Source organism: Protopterus annectens, chromosome 10.part0, assembly GCF_019279795.1.
Source record: "Protopterus annectens isolate FY-2018-M chromosome 10.part0, PAN1.0, whole genome shotgun sequence".
Classification (NCBI taxonomy): domain Eukaryota; kingdom Metazoa; phylum Chordata; order Ceratodontiformes; family Protopteridae; genus Protopterus; species Protopterus annectens.
Genome location: NC_056744.1, coordinates 1,450,470,317 through 1,450,482,512, shown reverse-complemented (window position 1 = coordinate 1,450,482,512; position 12,196 = coordinate 1,450,470,317). Strand labels below are relative to the sequence as shown.

General features: G+C 40.1%; 1 protein-coding gene across 5 annotated transcripts in view; it reads left to right on the top strand.

The window, feature by feature from the left end:
- OSBPL9 (oxysterol binding protein like 9) overlaps nt 1-12,196 on the top strand; it is a 2,070,592-nt gene that overhangs the window by 777,712 nt on the left and 1,280,684 nt on the right. Inside the window, exon 1 of one of the 5 annotated variants that reach the window (XM_044086078.1) lies at nt 2,206-2,263. The exons of the other annotated variants lie outside the window; for them this stretch is intronic. Within the exon in view, the coding sequence (XP_043942013.1) occupies nt 2,221-2,263 (43 nt within the window). The 5' untranslated portion in view covers nt 2,206-2,220. Of the gene's footprint in view, nt 1-2,205; nt 2,264-12,196 lie in introns of those variants that run through there. 5 annotated transcript variants of the gene reach the window in all.

Here is a 12,196-nt window from a genome sequence, read left to right as displayed (position 1 = left end):
CAGGATTGGAGAAAAGAGATTCTGCTGATAGGGATGACTTCAGAGATATAGACAAACAGGCAAGAGGGGGCTGGAATTTATTGGAGGAAACTGGGAAAAGAGCCAAGGTATTGGGAGCAAGTAACTAGAGGGAAAGATGATTTAATGGGAAGATGCCAAGAATTTATTTGGACTGCAGGTTAGAGATTGCCTTTCCTATCAAGGATTGATATCGGAGTACATGCAAAAAGAAAGAAATAGAGGGTCCATAACAAAAGACCAGCACTGGTAGAGTTTTTAGTAGAATCTGGAACAGAAGCTGCCATTAAAAAAGGAAAAATTTGTAGAGCATATCAAAATTGCATGATAACTATAAGAATCAATCAGAAGAGGTTAGAAAGGATTGGGAAGAGAGACTGGATAAGCAGTTCACAAAGAAACAATGGGAGGATATATGTATGTCTCACAAATATGCAATAAAATCTAGAAGGTTTAGGATTTTTGCTTGAAAATGTTTATTTAGATATTTTTATACCCCAAGTAGATGCCAGAGGATTTTTCCTCAGGTAGACAGCAAATGTTGGAGGTATAATGGGGAAGAAAGAGGTAACTGGAAACATATTTTCTGGGAGTGCGGTGAGTTGGTGAACTTTAATAATTATCTGTGGGATGCACTGTCGGAGATGCTGGGTGGGCAGATTGGTGTGACGAGAGAGATTATTTTTCTGAGCTATGATACAGAATCAGAATTACCTAGACATGGTAAGGTCTTGCTGTGTCTAATTATGGTGGCTGCCAAAAAAAGCAATTACTAGAAAATGGAAATCAGAATCTAAACCAACTATACTAGAAGGAGTGAATGTAGTAACAGAGATAAAACAACTGGAATTGCAAACTTTAGAAAAGGGTAGGAACAAACTACATAGGAAAAATGGGACTTGTGGGAACAATACATACAGGAGAGGAAAGAGGTTTAAAAAAGGCAGGACTTAAATGAGCTGTGTAATGTTTGGCTGAAAATGATTGGGTAGATTATAGGTGATTTATAATGTTTGCAACTGGGAGTGTGTCACTATGGTTTATTAGGATTGTGTCGGTGTGGTTTGTTTTCATTTATATAAATGTATGTTTGCCTGTGTCGTAAGTGATGGTTTAATAAAGATGTTTCTTGTGTATATAAAAAAAAAGCAGGAATTTAATAATTTATGTAATGTTGCTTAGGTTATATGATATATAGCAATATATGTGAAGTGTAATATTTGTAAATGTGAACTTGTTGATGCAGTTTGATTACTTTTGTATAAATGTGATTTTGCATATGTGTTAATTCAGTAAGGGTGTTTAAAAAAAGCAGTATTCCTTAGGTGAAAGAGAACGCCTGATAACATGTGATTCTTTATTCTCTGTCCAGGATTGCTTCAAGGATACAAATTCCAGCTTTGCACCCTAGTAATTAACAGGTCTCAATGATGGAAAATTAGAATTTCTGAATGTGGTATGTATGTCTGTGGCAATCTTGTTAGTCAGACTAAGTTTGAGGCAGTTAGTACGTATCTTTTGATGGATACACTTAATGTCAGCAAAGAAACTGAGGACTGACTAAGAATCCTGTACGAAAGTGAGATAAAGCCAGGTGTTATCAGCAAGCAACTGATAGTTAAGAGAACTCCACCAAATAACATTACCCAGAGGCAGCCAGTAGTAGGGGGGAAAGGTCCAGAAGTGGAACTGTAGTACTGCAGCATTCATAGCGGTGAATGAAGGGAGCTGATATCTGAAACTGTACTCTGTGAGTGACCGGAAAGGTAGGAGACAGGTAATTCCAAGACATGTCCTGGAAGACTACAGTTATTTTTAAGCATTCTTAGAAGATTCCATGGTCAGCTATCTCAGGAAATTATTATGTGATCAAGGAGAACCAGCACAGATCAATGTATCATGAGTAGATCTTTAAAAACTTTCAGGAGGGCCTTTTTGATACTGTGCTATGCCTGAAAACCTGACTGGAGTAGATTGTAGGAGTGTAGGGTTTTAAGTGGTGAGTCAGGTTGATGATGTACAACCTTAATTATCTTATTAACAAAGGTAATAATTCAGGAAAAGCTGCTGTATTTTGAATGCATTAATATTTGAATCTCTAGGGTAAGCCACTAGTACTTGTGGTCATTAATGGGTTATGTTTGGTGTCTTGCTAGCCTTCTGTGGATTTTTAGATGATGCTGATCAGATGTTAGTCTGCCCATGTGCTGGAAAAAAATTGAGCAGCTGCAAGAAGTCTGCTGTGGTAAGTATTATAACTGAAAGAGATTTAATGTAATCTTTCTCATCTGGATTTGATACTTTGCCTTTTTGTATTAATCTTGAAGAAATATTTGGTATTGTCAGCCCCCTGTTGTACCTCAGGAGGGAGGTGTGGCTCAGGAAGCTGAAACATCTCAGTTTATGCTGCAGCATTTTAATGATCTGTTGAGCTTAAAAAGTGTAGTGTGATGGGGAGACATCATTCAACCTCTCATTATACCACTATGTACTTAAGTAGAGATGCACAACCAGTACCAGAAAAGAAGTAAAGTTTCATGCAGGTACACTGGCAGCAAACCAAGCAAAATATGTTTTTGCCGGGGCATGTGGATGTGCAACACATTGAGCAGCAGTTGGTACATTTGGAAGATAAGCCAAGATTGAGACACTTGTGAGTAAGTGATACTTAAGAAGGAGAGGAGGGTTTGGACTGAATGAATTTGTTAAAATCAAGATAGTGTTGCAAACTTTGGGCATTTAAAAAGCTTCCTTGTTATCCTCATGTTCGGCCAATGAAGTTGTTTCAAAACAAAAATTATTTGATCACAACCATTGTTTTTGTACCTTGGCATGAAAAAGAGCAGTTGCTGAGGTGGTAGTGGAAGCTGTATGAGCTGTACTGTGTAGGGTCATTCTGTGTTTGACCATTGTTTCGTGGCAACCACTTAACATCAGAGGCAGCAAATTTTACATAATATGAAAGAATGCAAGAGGCGAAAACATAGTTATAGGTCTACTTTTCCAGCATACTGAAAGTGACGCTTCCCAGTGGTAAGTAGTGGTTTATAAATGTGAAATTGTCATTGGCAAATTTAGTTACTGGATGTGGAAGTTAAGAAAACTGAGCAGAGAAATCCCGTAACTGTGGCTGATCCTCCAGCAGCAGTAGTTTTAGAAGGTGAATAGGAAGAACAGACTGGAATGAATGAAGAATGATAATATGCCACGCAATTGGTTTTACTGGCCACAGATACATTATATGACCCTGTGACCTAGTTGGAGGTTTTCCAAGTTGTCGAGGGATATTTAAGTGTCCTTGATGTATAGATATTGCTGGGCATTTGTTTTATCAAATGGGTTTATAGCTTTCTACTAATAAATGTGTTTAGGGGACTGGACTGGATATTTAGAATGCAAGTCGTCATTTTTTGTGCTTGACCATCAAATGTGTATTCATTATTTAAACCTGTTATATTTACAGCTGCGTATTGCCTATGTTGTGTCTTTACTAGATGGCAATTTAAGCGGTTTGGAAAATTTACCTACTTAAATGCTTAGTATTGCAGGTTGATATTTTAAAATGTGTGTGCTCTCATTAACTCTTCTTTCTACTTTATTTTTAATCACAGAAGTAACCACCAACCTCAACCAGTAATCAGGTCCGTAAGTAACAAAGCAAATAAGTCCAAACAAGTGAGTAGACCCACGAAAGGCTGAAATATCCAGTGCAACAAGTATCCTCTGTTTATTAACAGTACATAAGCACTTTCGCAAACAAGCTGCTGCTTCTGATGCAACACAGAAAAGCCAACTGATATTATATTATTTAAAATCTCAGAATAAGTACATATGTACATTAAATTTGAATTGAATTTTATCACTTTATATTATATTTACTAAAATTTACTAAAATTTATTAAATTTTATTAAAATTATATTTATTAATATTTATTAATATTTATTCATTTGAGTATGCACTTTACTTGAACAAGTATAAATAGTTTTAACATTTTAACATTATGATTAACAATTTTAACATTTTTATTTTATATTTATTATAGTAGTTCTAGGTTTTTTCAGTCATATAAAGGTAGACAAGATGTAATTAATCAATTAATTGAGTTGACCAGTTTAAAAAATACATCAGTAATTAGTCACATGACCAACTTAAAATGCTTCCTTAAATTTAAAGCAGTACATAAAAATATGCATATACATAGAAAATATATAAAATTCACAAGCATCATTCATTAGAATTCAGATCATTAACCTAAATATAAAACTGCACAAAAAAACAAATTATCTAAATGCATATAAAAGGCACATATAAAAAGCATCCTTTATCTAGGTAAATGTCTAGCATTTAACATTAGCTTTAAAGGGACCCTGTCATTCAGCCCATGTCTGTAATCACCCCTCAGTCTAATAATCCTTTCTGAATGCATCTGTTCTGTGAAATTTCTCGTATCCCCACTTCGAATACTGTCATACACTCTGACTATAGCCAAAGATGTAAAACTGTGATTGCTGTCTGTGTCAGCAACATGATGTTCATCGTGTTTCACTGTTGCAGTCATTACTCTTGGGTTATCCTGCTGGCAGGCTACCCGCAGTCGGCCAGAATTCCAAAGTTTAGGTCCGGCGTCAGTTGCTGTCGCCTCTTCCCTGATGTCAGTGCACCAGGGGTATAAAAGATGCAGCTGACGCCATTTTCTTCAGTCTTTCTTGCTGCCCGGTGCCCGAAGCAAAAGCAGTTCGCAAGTGCCGGTCAGCCAACTCCTGAGATTTTCACAGATGAATTTCAGATCTGAAGCCTTCATTAAAGCTAAGTGCCCCGTTGGGGAAACTTTTTTCTTGCTCTAGACCGATGTCAGAAAAAGTTAACAATTGTATTTCTTGTTGGAAGCAAATACCTCATAAGGATCATCATTCTTACTGTATTCCTTGCCTAGGCCCTGATCATAACGTTGCTAGCTGTCGGTTTTGTGCTAGATTCAACAAATGCATTATTAAGCATCTGTTTGATTTTGCTCATCATTACTTTGGCCGAAATTTCAATTACATAATGCCGTTGGAACAGCCGACGACCAGAGTTTCTAAAAAATGCAAGGAAAAATCGAAGGACAGACATCCGAGATCCAAAACCAACGACGAGGCTTCCGCTAAGCCAGTCGCAGGTTCTCAGTAAGGCACTTTCGCAGCCCCTGACACCTGCTACCTCAGAGCCACAGGCCGCTGACGACTCCCACATGGAGCCACCTAGGCCTCTGGATACTCAAGGTATTGGACACTCGGAATTCATTCCCTCAGATGGGTCCGGAGCCGCTGAGCAGGCATCGGCTTCTGAGGGTGTTTTCAGACCTACACAGCTATATGTAAAGCCTACTTCAGCTTCAGAAGCAAAGATTACAGCAGCTTTAAAGACAAAGAAACAAGTACAGCATTCTCCAGGACAGACTTCCATGCCTAAGAAACAGATGCTCAAAATGGCCGAAGACCTTATTACCTTGATCAGGGGTTCCCATCCCCCTCCTGACAAGAGGCCTAGGCAAGAGATGGACTATGACTCTTCAGATCAGGTTTCCATTTCCTCTGACTCTTCCTCTGTACAGGAATACTCTCTTCCTCCCTATGAGGATTCTGATGCTGAAGAATCCATTCCTTCAGCCTCTCCTCCTGAGGATTATTCTTTTGGGGAAACCCTGCATACCATGAGGGAGCACTTCCACTGGGAGAGCCAAGATTACTCAGAATCAAAGAAAAGGCTTAGAGATTTTCTTTTACTTCCTCAGCACAGGCCTCTTGCTATTCCCCCTGTGCTAGACATTGTAGATGATGTATTTTCAGAGTCCGGCCTTACTCCAAACTCCTTACCTCCAGCTCCTGTTAAACCAGACAGATACTACAGGGTTCCTGATTCGCATAAATTTCTTTATAAAAACCCTGCTGCTGACCCAGAAACTATTTCACAGGGTCCCAAGAGGGTTAAGGTCGCTACTGCAAAAAACCCTGTCCCTTCTGACAGGGATTCAAGGGCACTAGACAGATGAGAGAAGAAGGTTTACACTTCTGCTACTTTGGCTGTGAGGGCTTTAAATTGTCAATTTCATATGATTAAATGTCAGCAATACTTAATATCACTGTTAAAACAGAAAATGTTGACTAATTCTGATTGTACAGAAAATAAGGAAATACAGGGATTTATTGCATGCAACTGAACAAGTGGGAAAGCATGCATTGCAATGTGGTTTTGATTCTCTGGAGGCGTCCTGCAGGGCCGCAGTTATGGGTTCTGTCATTAGGAGGCATGCTTCCTTAAAGGAACAAAATCTGCCTGATCATGTTAAAGCAAAACTATTAGATGCTCCATTACAGCATGATACTTTATTTGGTGTTAAAGCAGAGGAGGTTTTGAAGAAAATGGAGGACAAAGCGAAATCTATGCAAACAATAAAGGATTTCTTACAGGTTCAGCCACCAAAATTAAGCAGGAACTGGCCTACAAAGAACTGGTCCTTTCCAGTGACTGACAGGCCACAAAGAGGCAGATAGACGTCCCATAGGCAGATCCCAGCCCCAGGGCTCATACAGGCCTAAACAGTGGGGCGCTTCTACCTCCAAAAGTGGAGAAGACAAAGCACAGCCATACAGGAAACAGTCTCAATTACTTGCCTCTGCCAGCACCAAGCACTTATCTTCTTGCAGCCCCCTTAGGGGGAAAACTAGCACTTTTCTCTCAAAATTGGCACATGATCATCCAGGACAACTGGGTATTGAATATAGTGTCCCAGGGCTACAGGTTTCACTTTCACACCTTGCCAAAGGCAAAAGGTATGCCAAACCTGCCACACAATTAATGGGCACAGGCACAAAAACAAGTTTCGTCCCTTATGCAAATGAGGGCCATTCAGCAAGTACCACAGCAAGAGCAGGGACAAGGATTTTACTCAAGACTTTTCTTGGTTCCCAGAAAGGACAAAGCCTGGAGACCAATACTGGACCTGTCTTTTCTAAACACATTTCTGGACGTTCCAAAATGCAAAATGTTAACTCTGCAGCAGCTTCTGCCCATGCTGGGCAAGAAGGCTTGGCTTGTAACTTTGGACCTAAAAGAGGCATACCTGCATATACCAATCAGACAATCTTGCAGAAGATACCTCAAATTCATAGCTGGCTCAATGCACTACCAATTCTCTGCACTGCCCTTGGCTTATCTACTGCGCCCAGGCTCTTCACAAAATGCCTGGCACCAGTAATTGCATTTTGCAGACAAAGAGGAATTCAAATTTATCCTTACTTGGATGACTGCCTTATACAAGCAGAGAACAAGGACACTTTACTAAAGCATCTGGCGTTCGTAAAAAAATTATTAATTTGCCTAGGGTACACAGTAAACGAAAAGAAATCAAAACTAGTACCCTCTCAAGAGATAATATTCCTGGATGCAAGCTTAAATACAACTGCCTAGATGGCTCATCTCATGCCAGACAAACAAAGGCAACTAACTTATTACTTCAAAATGTTGGCAACAAAGACCCAGTTATCTGCAAGAAAAATTCTACAGGCCTTGGACTTCATGGCATCTTGCATTCTGCTAATTCCATATGCCAGACTGCATATGAGGAAGCTTCAATTGTACCTAAAAGTGTCTGGACTCAACATTGTCAAAGCCTGGAAGCATTAATTACCCTCATTCCTTGTCTGTAACAGGAGTTCCAATGGTGGGCTCATGCCTGTCACCTCAACAAGGGACAGTCATTCATTTTACTCACAGCCAGGCAGTCAGTAACAACAGATGCATCAGATTATGCCTGGGGAGCACACATGGCAGGAAAATGTATTTGGGGCACATGGTCCACAAGCCAAATGCATCTACATATCAATCAAAAAGAGATGCTAGCTGTTCAGAATGCCCTGACAGCTTTCAAGGATCTACTCCATCCAGGACAACTACTGATAAGGACGGACAATACTACAGTCATGTGGTACATAAACAAGCAGGGAGGCACACATTCCTACCCCCTCTCCAGACAAACCATGACTTTGTGGAACACAGCATTGACTTATCAAGTACACCTGCAAGCACAATTCGTGCCAGGAAAGAACAATACTCTGGCAGATGAACTAAGCAGAAACCTTATGGATCCCCACGAGTGGAAACTGGATCCACAAGTCCTCAGCATGATAACAATGGAATGGGGATGCCCAGACATAGATCTATTTGCCTCCCCTCACAACTGCCAACTACAGAAATTCTGCACAAGGACTTATCCCAAACAAGCATGGAAAGTGGATGCTCTGTTATTCAGCTGGAAAAGTTTAACAGTATATGCCTTTCCTCCTCTGCCTCTCCTCCCCAAGGTACTCCCAATGGTCAGACAAGAGAAGCCAAGAATGATTCTGATTGCCTCAGACTGGCCACACCAGCACTGGTACCCAGTCCTAAAAAGCTTGTCTCAAGGCCCAGCCTGGACATTGCCTCTAATTCCTCACTTACTGACCCAGCGAAACAATCCAATTCTGCACAGCCAACTCAGGACCCTAAGTCTGGCAGCATGGCAGATAATGTAACCATTCAAAGCACACCTCTCTCTAAAGCAGTGATGGGTGTTATTTTGGAGGCCAGGGGGCCCAGTACCAGAAAATCTTATGCAGAAAAATGGAAAAGATTCTGTGCTTGGAACCAGGCACAAGGAATTGACACATCGGTACCAAACATTCCTCAGATTTTACAATACCTAACTGAGACGCAGAACAAAGGCATATCCTTTTCATCAATTAAAATTCATGCCTCTGCCATTTCAGTTCATTACACCCGCGGTGGTGGTGCTGCGGTAGCGTTGTCGCCTCATAGTAAGACGCTGTCTGGTTCGATTCTCAGCTAGAACGTCTTCTGCGTGGAGACATGCGTGAATGGGCATACCTTCTTTGAAGGTTGTGCGTAAGGGCTGGTAACTCGGCACGTAAAAATCAACTACCAATCATTAGCAGACCAGAGTGCCGCTGTGGCGACCCCTAACTGAGAAAAGCCAAAAGACACAGCAGCAACAACAATACAGAACCTCCTATTTTTTCCCATCCATTGCTAAGGCAGTACCTCAGAGGGGCCAAAAACATAAGACCTCCAAGGAGAGCCCCAATACCTGCATGGGACCTCAATTATGTCTTGGAAAAACTCACACTGCCACCTTTTGAGCCAGCCAATACAGCTGATATAAAGTTTTTATCTTGGAAAACAGCTCTGCTAGTAGCAATAACCTCTGCAAGATAAGTTTCAGAGTTACAGGCACTCATGACTGTGGAACCTTTCATCATTTTCCATCCAGACAGGGTTTCTCTAAGGACGAACCCAACATTTATGCTTAAGGTAGTATCCACTGTGGCCCTTAACCAAACCATTCATTTGCCTACCTTTTATCCAAACCCACAGAATAAGGGTGGGAGACTACTGCATTCCTTGGACATACACAGACAACTACGCTTCTACTTGGACAGAACTAAAGCTTTCAGAAAAACTGAGCAACTTTTAGTGGCATATGTTGCAGGATCTCAAGGAAAGCCTATCTCAAAAAAAGACTATTTCAAACTGGATAGGCCACTGCATTCGTTTCTTCTACTCACAATATGGCAAATCAGTGCCCAAGGGCATTAGGCCTCATTCTACTAGGACAGCAGCCACTTCAGCAGCCTATCTCAGAGGAGTACCAACCAAAGACATTTTAGAGGCTGCAACTTGGAGTTCAGTGCACACTTTTACAAAGCGCTACCATTTACCTCTCTACTCTAAATCCAGAGCAGGCTTCACCACTGCAGTTCTGCAAGGCCTTCTAGCCTCTCCTAATCCTATTTAGGCCCAGCCACCCAGCCTTAGCTTTGGGATTCAACCCAAGAGTAATGACTGCAACTGTAAAACACGATGAACATAGTACAGTTGTGTACCTACCATAAATGTAGATGTTCGAGTGTGTTCACTGTTGCAGTCCAGGTTGCCCATCCTCCATCCCCCTTTTCTTTGCTGGGACTTACCTATACTTCTCTATCTTATACAACCTATGTTGTGTATTTGCTTGTAGATGAAGGAAATGTTTATTTTACTGCATGCTTAATTATTGGCATAATATTTTTAGCCTACCATTTTGGGGGCACCTGACATCTGGGGCAAGAAAAACTGAAGAAAATGGCATCTGCTGCATCTTTTATACCCCTGGCTCACTGACGTCAGGGAAGAGGCGACAGCAACCGATGCCGGACCTAGACTTAGGAATTCTGGCCGACTGCGGGTAGCCTGCCAGCAGGATAACCCAAGAGTAATAACTGCAACAGTGAATACACTCTAACATCTACATTTATGGTAGGTACACAACTGTACTTTTTGCTAAAGCACTTACACTATCTTTCTAATAGGCATGTTCCTTAATTCTGTCCCTAAATGCCCTATCAGTCTTCTTACATAAAACCTGTGGCATACTGTACAATATGCAAGATAAACAATATGACACAAGTCTCAAGTACCATAAACTGTAAAAGTGTAAGTTCTAGCCTGATCTGGGTGCACGAACATGCCTGTACTATCTATAAACCTACAAGCTGAGGATTTTCCACATGGAAGGGAAACTTTTAATATTACCTTTATTAGTATAGTTTTTAGGGTAGCACAATTGCCTCTTAAGGGAATTTATATTTTTAAAAAGGAAACCCGGTTGAACATCAACCAGTCCCTTCATTTCTTCACCTGTTGTTAAAACATTCCAGTGTTTTTTGATGACTCACATATACCTATTAACATCATTGGAATAAAATAATGGTACTCTTAACTTCTTATCCCTTTTTGACTCCATTCTCCTGTCAGTATTTAATGGCTTTTTGCCTTACTCGCTCTTTGACTCTTTACTTCAATAGCTGCATTTATTTAATTATTTCTATAACCTCTGTTATAAAGAGCTGTTTCTAGTGTCTTTACATGATCTAAAAAAATCAGTTATGTGCTTTCAATCTGGATGCCCAGAATATCTGATTTTTCACAGTATTTTTAAATATGTACTAGGGGGCATACTTTCCCTAAATAACAAATGGTTTCAGTGATAGGGTTTCCTAAACAACTGTGTGAATATCATGCCATGTCCCTCAGTCTTGACTGTGACATCCAAAAAATGAATACTTCTGTCTGAAACCTTGGAGAAAAAATGCAAAAAGATGGTGGTCCTGGCAATGTGCTTCTCAAAACTATGGAACTTTTCAATAGAACCATTCCATAGGAGGAACGCATCGTCCACGAATCTCTGATGCTACGTCGTCTGTATTGCTAACCAGTGAGGAAGGAGGGGCGTTACCACCCAAAGAACTATGGGCTAGAAAGAAAACTTTCTTCATGGAGGCCGAAGTACATCGTACACAGGAATTACATGAGAATAAAAGAAGCGAAGACGGGTTGAATCCAACCCCACATGTTCCATCTCCTTTATTTCAACAAAAACTGGCATTTCTTCTGCCTATAAAGGACTGAACAGCTTTCGAGAAGAGGCAGCATTCCCAGAGTCCACCACCGTAAAAAGGAAGCCAGAAGGAGATCTGATAGGAACTCCGAGTATCAAGAAGTGGTTGAATGCAGGCAGAATGGTTTAGTATGGAATTTGTCATCATATGAACCCATGGACATTGAACAGGAAGCCCTTGAAAAGGGGCTATTCTTTATTCCAACTAAAAACTCTGAATTTAGTGGTAAAGTTGCAATACAAAAATAACACTACAAATGAAGGACTATGTGTATTTAGGAAACCAAGCACTTATGTACCAATTTTGAATCCACTGGTAAATGCTTTCGAAAAATTGTGCTTGGATGACTTATATAAAATGAATGTTTCTAAGTTTTTGAACAAATCTAATGTAACTAAGGAGCAGAATACAGCAATAAGAAATAAACAGAACACCAGTATAGTTGTAAGACCTGCCAATAAAGGCGGACCGATTGTTTATTTGGATAGAAGCTGGTATGAAAGTGAAATGTTGATTATGTTAGCAAATGATAAATGCTTTGTAAAAACCAGTAAAAGGTTATTGATGGTATGGTCGATAATATGTGTATGCTTAAGAATCTTTTTAAAGAAGATACAATTGATAAATCACGGTTTGATTATTTAGTTGTGCAACATCCACTTGTACCTGTTATACAAGGATTACCAAAGTTGCATAAGTATCC